The sequence below is a fragment of the Heterodontus francisci genome, chromosome 30 (genome assembly GCF_036365525.1).
Source record: "Heterodontus francisci isolate sHetFra1 chromosome 30, sHetFra1.hap1, whole genome shotgun sequence".
Taxonomy (NCBI): Eukaryota; Metazoa; Chordata; class Chondrichthyes; order Heterodontiformes; family Heterodontidae; genus Heterodontus; species Heterodontus francisci.
Genome location: NC_090400.1, coordinates 15,104,001 through 15,117,843, shown reverse-complemented (window position 1 = coordinate 15,117,843; position 13,843 = coordinate 15,104,001). Strand labels below are relative to the sequence as shown.

Genomic DNA, 13,843 nt, shown 5'->3' with positions numbered 1-13,843 from the left:
TACAGGAGGTATGATAAGTAAGTTCGCAGATGACACAAAAATTGGTGGTGTCGTAAATAGTGAGGAGGAAAGCCTTAGATTACAGGACGATATAGATGGGCTGGTAAGATGGGCGGAGCTGTGGCAAATGGAATTTAATCCTGAGAAGTGTGAGGTGCTGCATTGTGGGAGGACTAACAAGGCAAGGGAATATACAATGGATGGTAGGACCCTAGGAAGTACAGAAGGTCAGAGGGACCTTAGTGTACTTGTCCATAGATCACTGAAGGCAGCAGCACAGATAGATAAGGTGGTTAGGAAGGTATATGGGATACTTGCCTTTATTAGCCGAGGCATAGAATATAAGAGCAGGGAGGTTATGATGGAGCTGTATAAAATGCTAGTTAGGCCACAGCTGGAGTACTGTGTACAGTTCTGAGCACCACACTATAGGATGTGATTGCACTGGAGAGGGTGCAGAGGTGATTCACCAGGATGTTGCCTGGGCTGGAGCATTTCAGCTATGAAGAGAGACTGAAAAGGCTAGGGTTGTTTTCCCTAGAACAGAGAAGGATGAGGGGGAACATGATTGAGGTATACAAAATTATGAGGGGCATTGATGGGTTAGACAGGAAGAAACTTTTTCTCTTAGCGGAGAGGTCAATAACCAGGGGGCATAGATTTAGAGGGGATTTGAGGAAACATTTTTCACCCAGAAGGTGGTTGGAATCTGGAATACACTGCCTGAAGTGATGGTAGAGGCAGGAACCCTCACAACATTTAAGAAGTATTTAGATGAGCACTTGAAACACCATAGCATACAAGGCTACAGGCCAAGTGCTGGAAAATGGGATTAGAATAGCTAGGTGCTTGATGGCCGACAGACACAATGGGCCGAACGGCCTGTTTCTGTGCTGTATAACTCTGACTCTAAGACTCTGAGTCTACTTTCCTCATTCAATACTAACAGCACACTGACAAGATAGTACGGTGACAGTCGCTATAAAAATGCAAACCTTTCTTTTTTCTTTCTAATGGGTCTAAATGAGGGCTGGACCTGCTATTGAGGTTGGAGGGTGGGTGGGTGGGTGGGTTGACTAGCCCAGTACCCATTGTGATGTATGAACAGCTGCCGAGACCCCAGCGAAGCCGCAGAGCCTGGAAATCCCGCCCTGACACAATCAGACTTGCAGCCGATTGGCAGAAGCGGACGGAGGCGGGGCTGGCTGCGATTGTTCTCTTCGCAGGCCATTGGGTAGAACGAAAAGAAGGCGGAGCCTTTCCCTTCCTGCGGCGCTGATTGGTCGCCCCATCCTTACCCGGAAGCGTGCTGCCTTGTGTTATTTTGATGTATCGCGACTGTAAAATAGAAAAGGCGCAACCGGATCCAGGGCTGAGAGCCAGATCCCGGCCGGGAGCAGCATGTCTTTCCAGGAGTGTTGGGAGGAGTGGGAAGTACTGGACAAAGATTATCAGCAATTACAGGTAACGTTAATGCACCTCCCACGGCCACTCCGCAAATGACCACTTCAACTCCCTGTCCACATCGCCAGCCCAGAGCTTTAATACCAGTGAGTCATAGGTCCCGCCCCTCCCCTGTCTCTGATTGGTGGATTGCTGGAGCCTGTTGCTGGGCTTTCCCTTCTGATTGGCCGGCACGACTGTCAGTCTCAAATTCTGCTGATTTGCAACAGATGAGAGCAAAGGGTAGAGTTCTTGAGTCTTGTTCTAAATCTGCAACGTGTCCCATTCTTTAGGGGAAAACTGTCCTCCAGTTGATCACTACTTCCTGTTCTAAATGTGCAGTACACTAACGTCAGTTCTGGCTAATTCATTTAAAAAGTAATATATTTTTAAAATGTTTTAAAGTCAATGTCGCCAGCATTGATTAGTACTGCCGTCAAATTTCACTCTCCACGGGATCTGGATTTTTAATGATCATCTATATTTTTATAATTCATAAGATTCACGTGAAGTGAAAGCTGTTAAAAGTTATGGTAGTACTGGCTTAAATCTTCAGACTTTGCTTCCTTTTGTGCGCTGGCTTATTTCTGTGGTGTTCAGAATATAAAGGGTAGGTTATTGAACAGGCTGTGGCTGGGTTAGTGAGTGACCATGATGCAACTACATAGAATCATAGAAAGTTTAAGACACAGAAAGAGGCCACTTGGCCCATCATGTCTGTGCCCACCGAAAAACGATCCACCTATTCTAATCCCACCTTCCAGCATTTGGTCCTTAGCCCTGCAGATTACGGCATTTGAGGTGCATATCCAGACTCCTTTTGAATGAGTTGAGGGTCTCTGCCTCAACTACCCTTTCAGACAGTGAGTTCCAGACCATCACCACCCTCTGGGTGAAAAATATTTTCTTCATCTCCCCTCTATTTTTTCTACCAATCATGTTACATCTATGCCCCCTGGTCACTGACCACTCTGCTAAGGTGAATAGACCCTTCACCTCCACTCTATCCAGGCCCCTCAACATTTTGTACATTTCAATCAGATCTCCACTCAGCCTTCTCTGTTCCATGGAGAACAACCCCAGCCTATCCAATCTTTCCTCATAGCTGCATTTTTCCAGTCTTGGTATTTATATTTTTTAAAATTTTATTTAGAGATACAGCACTGAAACAGGCCCTTCGGCCCACCAAGTCTGTGCCAACCAACAACCACCCACTTATACTAACCCTACAGTAATCCCATATTCCCTACCTACACTAGGGGCAATTTACAATGGCCAATTTAACTTGCAACCTGCAAGTCTTTGGCTGTGAGAGGAAACCGGAGCACCCGGCGAAAACCCACGCGAACAGGGAGAACTTGCAAACTCCGCACAGGTAGTACCCAGAATCGAACCTGGGTCCCTGGAGCTGTGAGGCTGCGGTGCTAACCACTGTGCCGCCTCATAAATCTCCTCTGTACCCTCTCTAGTGCAATTACATCCTTTCTGTAATGAGGTGAGCAGAACTGCACACAGTTCTCAAGTTGTGGCCTAACCAATGAGTTATACAGTTCCAGAATAACCTCCCTGCTCTTGTATTCTATACCCCGGCTAATAAAGGAAAGGATTCCATATGCCTTCTTAACCACCTTATTGACCTGTCCTGCTACCTTCAGGGATCTTTGGACATTCACTCCAAGGTCCCTCACTTCCTCTACACTTCTCAGTATTTTCCCATTATCGTGTATTCCTTTGCCTTGTTTGACCTCCCCAAACACCTCACACTTCTCCAGATTGAATTCCATTTGCCACTTTTCTGCCCATCTAACCAGACCATCAATATCTTCCTGCAGCCTACAGCTATCCATCTCACGATCTACCACATGGCCAATCTTTGTGTTATCCGCAAACTTCTTAATCATGCCCCCTACATTTGCATCCAAATCGTTAATATACACCACAACAAGCAGGGGACTCAGTACTGAGCCCTGCAGAATGCCACTGGAAACAGCCTTCCAGTCGCTAAAACAGCTGTCAGCAATTTTACCTTTTGTTTCCTGCCACTGACCCAATTTTGTATCCACCTTGCTGCATTTCCCTGGATCCCATGGGATTTTGTTTTAACCAGTCAGAAGTGTGGACCTTAAAAGCTTTGTGAAAATCCATGTAGACCACATCAACTGCACTACCCTCATCTATCCTCCTTGTTACTTCTTCAAAAAATTTGATCAAGTTGGTCAAACAAGATCTTCCCTTAACAAATCTGTGCTGACTATCCTTGATTAACCTGTGCCTTTCTAAGTGATAGTTTATCCTGTCTCTCAGAATAGATTTAAATAATTTGCCCATTACTGAACTTAGACTGACTGGCCTGTAATTATTCAGTCTATCCTTCACTCCCTTTTTAAACATCACAAGTGTTAAATGAAACATCCGTTTATAATGTGTGTCAATATTCAGATTTAAGGAAGAAAAAATTTCTAAGATTCCTGTAGCAGAGTGAAGCTTGTTAATATTGCAGGTCTCAAAGTAATAAAAATGTAAATTTATACGGGGTTCTTATTATGTCTCATATCATAAATTACTTTGAAATTCAGTGATTGTTCCCATTGACTTCTGGAGGAGAGCTGATTTTCAATCTAGCCTCTGGTCACAAGCGCAACTCTGTTGGCTGTACCCTCCTGCATGAAAGGAGTTGGGCCCAGCTACTTAAGTGTGGGCAAGAACAAAATTAGCACTGAAAGAAGAATTGCACTTATATAGCACCTTTCTTGTTGTCGAGGTGCCCCAGAGCACTTAAGTACCACTGAGTTACATTTGAATTACAAGTGCTGTTATAGGCAAGCACAGCAGCTAATTTGCACAAGGCATGATCTCACAAACAACAATGAGATAAATTACCAGTTAGTCTGTTGTGGCTGGTAATGAGGGAGGACTGTTGCCTCGGACACAGGGAGAACTTTGGAAAAATGTTATGGAATCTTTTAGATCCACCTGGGCAAGTCCAAAAGGCAGCATCTGTGATAATATAGCTCTCCCTCAGTGTTGCACTGGTGTGGCAGCCTAGTCATGTGCTCAAATCTGAGAATGCCTCTTGATGCCACAGTCTTCTCTGATTGTGACTAAGTTGGCAATCCCATTCGTACCACAAGAATGGCTGACATAGGAAATGGAAAATATAAGACTGGCATTGTAAGAACTGTCCTTCTGAAGTAAGACTTAAGACATGTTGTGACAAACCAGAGGTTGCTTTACCATGCATCTGGCTGTGCTCTACTTGACCTGGGAGTGCTCGTGCTGCAAGTCTGAAATGGGAAAATGTGCTAACATCCCACACCTCTGTACTTTTGTCGTACAGTTCAAACATTTCAGCAATAATCAGTACCAATAAATTTGGGCACTATAACAACCTTGGTATTTTGTAGAGATGGGAGAAAGCAGTTTGGGTAACAGAAGAACATTAGGCAGGAAGCCGAGCTAGGGATCAAGCAGGATGCTATGGTTCTGCATCTCTAAACTCTGAGATGGCAGCCAGCTGATGGAACCTTGGCTGGAGGCACAAGGGTGCTGAAGTGGATGGCTTTAGTTTTACCAGTATTCAGCTGCAGGAGGTTTTGTCTCTTTATGAGACAGTAAATTGAGAGTGTGCCCATTCATACTGAGTAAATGGATGAACCATTCTATATAGAGCATTAATAATGACCACCATTTAACCTTGTGTACTGCATGTTGTTTAGTTGAAAGTTAAATCATAAGCGCAGCCTAGTGTTATGACCGAGGTGGGAGGAGTGCACTGTTAATTCAGTCCTACTTCTCTACAAGTCACAACATATTCTTTGACTGTTTCAACAAGTGGAAAAATTTAATCAGATACACTATTTCCCCCAGAATAGAACACACTAACCAGGTTTCTTTACTGAACAACAAAATGAACAGTTTATTGTAGAACAAGTTTTAACTAGTAATGAAGTAAAACAATATCACAGAGATCAAATTTTTTAAAATCCAACAATTAATTTTAAAAAGTCCCCTTTACCTTAGTCCCTACACACACACATACATATATTCCAGTTAACCAAAAAAAAATTAAAGAAAGGATTTTTAGATTGGAGCTTTATTATAGACAAAAAAACACACTTGGGCAGATCACTTGTCCACCTCCAAGATAATAGCAGATGTGACACACTGCACCAAACTGGCACATCGTTCAACCTCTGAGCACATGCAGGCTGGATCGTTGGAATCTTCCAGAATTAACTCTCTCCAGGTGGCGGTGCAAAGTAATTTAGCAGGCCTTTTTGAAATACAGGAAACCAGATAAATTAACACACCGAACATCACAGAATCTTTTAGGGAATTGCGAAAAAGTGAGCTGGGTTATAGTCTTCTGTTCTTCCTTGGAAAACGCTCCTTTTTCTGTCCTTTTTTTTGACACTTTAGCAGCACTTGACTTTTTTTTTAAAACATTCAGCAAGAATCTGGTCTCTTCCTCCAGAAGGTAAAACACACGCACTGACTAACAACCACACAGATGGACAGTTTTCTGCCCACCCAGATGTTCTGTTGCTACTGGGCTTGTCCAATCAAAAGAGCACTTATTAATTTTCTGCCCCTGCTGCCATGGCTTCTGCTCATCTTTAACCCAAGCCATGTGACAAACAGCAACACTGTTGCCAATCTGGCCCTCGACTAAAAGACATTTATTTAGCTTAACTATAAATTCCTTTTTAAAAAATTATTTTTAACAAAACAGAGTCACTTTCATAACACTAGGGTCAGAAGGTCATAGGTCCAAATCTCACTCCAGAGACTTAAGCACATAATATAGGCTGGTATTTCGGAGTAATACTGAGGGAGTGCAGCACTGACAAAGATGCTTTCTCTTAGATGAGCTGTTAAACCAAGGCTCCTTCTGCACTCTCAAGTGGACGTAGAAGATTCCGAGGCATTCCCAGTGCCCTGGCCAATATCGCTAAACCAACACAAAAATGGTCTGCTCTGTTTCCCTATATTACGAAACTGATTCAAAAGTATTCCATTGGCTTTTAAGTGCTTTGGGAGGTCCTGTGGATGCAAAAGACATTATTTAAATGCAAGTTCTTTTTACTTTTCTTTCTTCTGCTCACTTCATTCTCCCCCTCCCTGACCTAGAAAAAATAAATTGGATTTAGCTTAATGTTGTTCTTCCCTGTTGGAAGACCTGGTTTCATGATTGGTACTGCTCTTAGTTGTGGCTTTTATTGTCTGTTTCTTATTACTGTCTGGACCAGACATGCATTGTGTTACTGCAGAAAATAAAACAGAGAGATAGCAGATCTCTTGCTGGCATTTGAGCAATGTCCAACAACAACTTGCATTTATACGGTGCCTATAATGCAGTCAAAAATGCCCCAAGGTGCTTCAAAGGAGCATTATTAAACACTGAACCACATAAAGTGATATTAGGACAGGTGACCAAAAACTTGGTCAAAGGAGGAGAGAGAGCAGAGATGTTTAGGGAGGGATTTCCAGAGTTTGGGGCTTGGGCATTTGAAGGTACAGGTGCCATTGGTGGGGGTAAATGAAATCGGGGATCGGAGGAGCACATAGATCATGCTGGGTTGTAAGTCCACAAGGAAACTTGTCTTTTACAACCCCTGTGATAATTGCTGATCGGCGGTTCAAAGTTAAGTTGTCGTGTGCAGTCTGAGATTCTTACCTGGTGAATCTACATCAATATTTACACTTTCTTTGATTCTGCTTCTCAGGAAACGCACAAACATTACAAGCAACAGTTAGAAGAGGTGATCAAACTTCAAAATTCCTGCCTCAGTTCCATTCAACGACAGAAGAAGAAATACAAGGAACTCTCGAAAAGTCTTCAAGGGTAAATATTATTTCCTCCAGATTGGTCAGTTGAACTTATTTCTGAAGTGTTCCCTTTCACTCTGCTTTTTCAAATAATACCATCGCATTTGTTTTCACCCAGTGGGTCTGGTGGGAAAGAAAGAAAGAAAGATAAAAAGCAAAACAAAGCAAAAAGGACCTTGCATTTATATAGTGTCTTTCACATCCTCATTACATCTCAAAGCACTTTACAGGCAATGAAATACTTTTGAATCATTGTTGTAATGTAGGGAAACAAAACAGACAATTTATTTGTTGGTTGAGGGATAAATGTTGGCCAGGACAGTGGGAGTGGCCTTGGAATCATATATGTCCACTCAAGAGGCCAGACTGCCATGATTTAACATTTCATCCAAAAGACAGTACCTTTGACAATGCAGTACTTCCTCAGTACTGCTTTGAAGTATTGGTCTAGATTGTGTACACTGGTCTAGGAATGGGACTTGAACATTTTGACCAAGAGGCGAGAAGGCTACAAACTGGCCCAAACTGACATACTACAGTGCAATCTCAGTTGTCTGTCCCACACTGCGGTGGGAATGGGGCCATGTTTGTGATGTTAACTCCTGATCTGATTCCTTTCCTCACAGATGTCAGTTGTCAGAGAGTGAAGAGCAACTAAGAGACACTGGTTTCATCCAGGAACTGATGAAGGAAAGACAAAACATCTTCTTTGAAATGGAAGCTTTCCTCCCGAAAAAAAATGGGTAAGTAATTGCTAATAGTGACCTTATCTACTTAACTCTTTCAGGCCAATGGATGAGTTACTCCTTCAGACTATGGGGCAATGGAGACCAACAGTCCGTTTCCTCATCACAGCAGCACTTACTTGCTGAATGAATCTTTGCTTGTCAAAGAATGACCTGGATGTGCTTATTCATGTACATTTTTAGATTCTAGGCTTATCAGTGGATTGGAAAACTTCTCTTCAGAGCAAATTGTTAGCCAATAAAAACTATTTTTATCGGAAATTTGCACTGCATCCATTCTGGAGGAAAAAGAATGAAGTTAAAACAATGCAACCAGTGAAGTTCATACATAGACACTTAATGCGTGCAGATGACATCTCGCACAGATTTCATGGCAGTTTCCTTTAATTGCCCTTGGATGTAAAGAATCGTCTGGCCCAGCATATCTAGGATAATTAGATGGGAAGGATCGCACGGAGTCTGCTTCCTGTTCATTTAAACAGTTGGGAAATTAGCCATGCACTTTGGGCATGCAGTCCTTCCCACCCACTTTCCCTCTGTGTGATGCAGGTGGCTGATCCATTGCTCCCAGCACTAACAGAGGAAATTCTACCATGATGCATTTAACAATCGGAGGTTTTACCTTTTTATTTCAGTATAAAAGATTCTTCTGAAGTCACAGGGTGGGGATCCTGGTGGATAGTTGGGAAGGTTGGGTGGAAGATTGCCTGGAGTTTATCCAGGTGCTCTCGGGGCCCAAATCTATTGGCATACGGCTCACGGGCGTTTCATCCACAAGTTGCATTGTTGGTTTGAAAGCTGATATAACTGACCTGACTACTAAGTGTTTCGTCACTCTTAGGTGGGCTGAGTTTCTGCTCTGGCTTCTGGCACTATTTTGATTTTAGTTTTCTGTTGCAGGTTGTACTTAAGTCTGGTTCTGGGAAATGTCAACGTGACTCTACTCAGCAAACAGGCCAAGTAAGTATTCGCTGGGCCCAGACCTGGACTCGGATGGAAATGTTCTTTCCTTTTAAGTATTCCATGTGACCATCTCCACTTTTTCCATGCTGCAGGTTTGCCTACAAGGATGAGTATGAGAAGTTCAAGTTATATCTCACCATCATCCTCCTCCTCGTCTCCTTCACCTGCAGGTTCTTGCTAAACTCCAGGTGAGATGTTGGTTGGTGAATGCACTGTTACAATAAGATTGGGAAAGTATCCCCTTCTCATCACCTCCCCCATACCAGTGGATCTGGGCAGGTAACAGAATTCCTCCATTCGGCATGAGAGACACAAGAGTTCAAATTAACAGAACCCCAAACTGAGACGAGTGTAATAATAACAGTGATCATATGATTGTATCTAACCTACCAGATACAGCCTTATACCATTGCATTCTCATTGTCATATTTGACTTTTTGTGCAGACATTTGACAACTAGTCCCTGATGAACGTTGTAGAATGTAGGTACCTTTTCGCATTTCTACAATATTGGAACAGTTTCATTATTACTGGTGACCAGTAGCTTTTGTTGGTTACAAATCCCATAGGTGTCAGCCATAGCTTCTTGGTCAGAGGATCGTGGGTTCAAGTCCCACTCCAGAGACGTGAACACATAATCCAAATTCACGCTCTAGTGCAGTACCGATGGTGTGCTGCACTGTCGACGGTGCCTTCATTTTGGTTGAGACGTTAAACCGAGGCCCCGTCTCCCCTCTCAAGTGGACATAAAAGATCCCACAGCGCTATTTTGAGGAAGAGCAGTGGAATTCTCCCCAGTGTCCTGACTAATATTTATCCCTCAGCCAACATTACTAGTTGTTATCAGATTGCTGCTTGTGGGCACTTGGCACTTAACTAAGTTAATTAAGGATAGCCAACATGGATTTGTAAAAGGCAGATCCTGTTTGACTAAACTAATTGAATGTTTCGATGAAGTAACAGAGAAGATTGATGAAGGGAATGCAGTGAATGTTGTCAAAATGGATTTTTAAAAAAGTGTTCGACAAAGCACCACATAAAAGGCTGGTTACCAAAATTAAGACTCATGGAATAGGGGGGTCAGTGTCAGCTTGGATAAAAATTGGCTGAGGGACAGAAAACAGTGAGTCGTGGTAAATGGTTGTTTTTCAAACAGGAAGATGGGTGACAGCAGTGTTTCCAAGGGTCAGTGCTAAGACCACAGCACTTTTTACTATATACAAATGACTTGGATCTTGGAATACAGAGTATAATTTCAAAATTTGCCAATGATACCAAACTTGAAGATGTGGTAACAGTGAGGATGATACCAATACCAATCAACTCCAACAGGGCATATGTTAGCTGAATCGGCAAACAAGTGGCAAATGGAATTTAATGCAGAGAAGTGTGAGGTGTTGCATTTAGGTAGAAGGGATAGGGAGAGGCAATATAGATTTAATGACACAGTTCTGACGAGTGTGTATGGAGAGAGGGGACCTAGGGGTTCTTTTGCATAGATCTTTGAAGGTGTTACGACCGACCGCACAAGACAAAACCCCGATCAAAATATATGATTCTGATTGCGGTGGAAGAAAAGCACTGTCAATTCAGTTCCGTCACTCCACAGGTTGCCTAACATATCACTTTAAACTTTCCAAATTAAAGAAAACCACAGTTGAATTGAGCCATCTATTAACCCCCAAATGAAGCGAACCAAACCAGGTATCTTTAGATGAACAAATTAATTGTTTATTAGAGAAAATTAAATTCTTAAACACTACTAAGATAGAAACAACATTTTTAAAAAAGTAACAAAGTCTTTGCAGATTTACGCTCCTGCCGAAGTGGAATCTTCCAATGTGGAACTGTCCAAGGTAGCTTGAAGTCCTCGCAGCCGTCCGATGGGGAAAAAAAAAGGTGCTTCAGCAGCAGGACAGTCGGTAGTCTAGTTCAGCAGTTAAAGTGATGCTCTTCTTCTCCAGCGATGAATTCAGCAATTACGGTTCAGTAGTTAAAGTAATTGGTTATTTTCTTTTAAGAAATTAATCTGGCTTGACTTTTCAGAATTCTGAGAGTATAATAAATAGGAGTAACAGAGGGACCTGGGGGTTCTTTTGCATAGATCTTTGAAGGTGGCAAGACGTATCGAGAGAGTAGTTAGCAAAGCATATGAGATCTTGGGCTTCATAAATAGAGGTATTGAGTACAGAGGCAGGGAAGCTGAATCTTTATAAAGCTTTGGTTAGGCCTCAATGAGAGTATTGCGTCCAGTTCTGTTCACCACACTATTGGAAGGATATGAAGGTCCTGGAGAGGGTGCAGAGGAGATTTACCCAGAATGGTTCCAAAAGGTTAAGTTGGAGAAGTTAGGGTATTCTCCTTGGAGCAAAGGGGATTGAGGGGAGATTTGATAGAGGTGTACAAGATTATGACAGGTTTATAAGGTAGACAAAGAAAAGCTGTTCCCACTAGATGATGCTACAAGGACAAGGGGGCACAGATTGAAGGATTTGGGCAAGAGATGCAGTGGGATTGTGAGGAAGAACAGTTTTACGCAGTGAGTGATAATGACCTGGAACTCACTGCCTACGAGGGTGGTGGAAGCGGAGACGGTAAACAATTTCAACAGGAAATTGAATGGGCACTTGATGGAAATAAACTTACAGGGCTATGGGGATTGAATGGGAGGAATGGGTCTGACTGGACTGTTCTACAGAGAGCTGACATGGACTTGATGGGCTGAATGGTCTCCTTCAGTACCATAATGACTCTATGAACATGCACACACACACACATGCAATTTGAACAGTACTTAATTAGTTTAGTTTAGTTTAGAGATACAGCACTGAAATAGGCCCTTCGGCCCACCGAGTCTGTGCCGACCATCAACCACCCATTTATACTAATCCTACACTAATCCCATATTCCTACCACATCCCCACCTGTCCCTATATTCCCCTACCACCTACCTATACTAGGGGCAATTTATAATGGCCAATTTACCTACCAACCTGCAAGTCTTTTGGCTTGTGGGAGGAAACCGGAGCACCCGGAGAAAACCCACGCAGACACAGGGAGAACTTGCAAACTCCACACAGGCAGTACCCAGAATTGAACCCGGGTCGCTGGAGCTGTGAGGCTGCGGTGCTAACCACTGTGCCACTGTGCAGTAGAAAGTTTGGGAGATATTTGTCTTCCTAATTCATTGCTACCAAGGCCAATTGTAGCACCCCTGTTAATGCTAAAATTGAGCTTAGCTAACTCGGATCTTCCTGGCACAGCTATTCTCTGGATAAACTTGCAGAGCTATTGAAAGAGGCCCAGTATCTACTGGATGTACCATTTACTTGCGTACCATTTCTCCATCAGGTGGTTTAGTACAGGTTGAGGTTATGTTCTGGTACTGTGCATCACAGTCACTGTGATTCACATTGCAATTGCTCAGTAATCCTACAGTTCTACTTAGCTTTATTTTACAGTTAACTTGTTGGTGATTCCAATGTTCTGTCTACATTGTTAGAATTTAACGCTTCGCCTTTGGTTTTATTTATTCTTGTACAGGGTTGTAGATTCCATGTTCAACTTCCTATTGGTGTGGTACTACTGTACACTCACAATTCGAGAGAGCATCCTCATCAACAATGGATCCAGGTAAGGGGTGGGACCCTGGAATACCCAGCAAATTCTCTCACCCCTCCCACTCCTGGGCATTGTGCAAAATATTCTCGTTCTTCAAAAGATCCCTTTCTCACCTCTGGACTCCAATGCCTGCATTACAACCTGACTTATCTCCAGCTTATCGATGTTGCTGTCAGCCTCTAAATTTTCCTATTCTTTCTACTAAACTGCAAATGCACCATTTCATAAGCTTCTCTACTTCCTAATAATTCTCACTTATGTTGAAATCAAGAATTATTACACTTTCTTCACAAACTTATTCTCCGCTTGGACTTTGGCACACTAGAGCACTTTATCATTTAAAAAGCATCCTTGGCATCGTGCAATTATTTTTAAACTTTCTTGTACTATGGGCCTTTGACTTTTTACTATAACTTTGACAGTAAAGTCATCTTTAAAATAAACCTGAACTTAGAATGTGTAGAATTAAGATAATCTTTTTGGCTATTTATTCTCATAATTAAAAATTAGCTTCTAATAGCACATTCAGAATAATCTATCGTCTCAGCTATGTTAGAAACAATAATGGTCGCAACTATAAAATCTGTTCCTCGAATCAAAGGTATTATCTATAGGCTGTGTTTGCTGACAACGCAGCCACTAGGTGGAGCAGTACTAGCACATGCACAAATGCAGGTTGTTCAACTGGAAGGTCAGTGTCTGCGATGTTCAGGCAGCTGCCAGGATTAAAGATGGCGCCGCTCAATTTATCACAGGAAATGCTTATGGCTGGATCGTTCTAGCAAACTAACCTTGCATTAAGTTGGATGGAAGCCCAGTAATATGCCACTATGTAGTTATAGGATACTAACTGTAATCCTCAGATCCATTTAATATTCCAGTAATCCTATTAAAAACAAAAGGAATTTTATGATTGAATTTCCATTGGAAGATAGTGAATTGGCATCCTGATCGATGGAAAAGAAAATCAGGCAAAGTATAAAATGTGCTGCCAGTTCGTTATTGTGATTTGTTTATATGACTGACCAGGACTGATTTCACCCGAACGCAGCCTCCCGCTCCACTGGCTGCACTCCCCACTCGACAACTTGCTTTCTCCCCCTTCTTCCCCTCCTCACCAGCTGCTTCGCTGCCTCAGCTGCTCACTCCAGACCTCACTGCTCCCCCTGATTCCCCTGTCCGATTGTTACCCTCTCCTCGGCACCCCACTCTCCGGTCGCTCGCTCCCAGCTCCCTGCCCC

At 42.7% G+C, this 13,843-nt stretch overlaps 1 protein-coding gene across 1 annotated transcript in view; it reads left to right on the top strand.

Moving 5' to 3' along the window:
- The first annotated feature begins 1,291 nt into the window (after positions 1-1,291).
- tmem120aa (transmembrane protein 120Aa) overlaps positions 1,292-13,843 on the top strand; it is a 30,048-nt gene continuing 17,496 nt past the window's right edge. The window contains exons 1-6 of the mRNA XM_068010119.1: positions 1,292-1,464; positions 7,170-7,288; positions 7,899-8,015; positions 8,919-8,978; positions 9,074-9,169; positions 12,525-12,614. Coding sequence (XP_067866220.1) covers positions 1,402-1,464; positions 7,170-7,288; positions 7,899-8,015; positions 8,919-8,978; positions 9,074-9,169; positions 12,525-12,614 — 545 coding nt within the window. The 5' untranslated portion in view covers positions 1,292-1,401. The remainder of the gene's footprint in view (positions 1,465-7,169; positions 7,289-7,898; positions 8,016-8,918; positions 8,979-9,073; positions 9,170-12,524; positions 12,615-13,843) is intronic.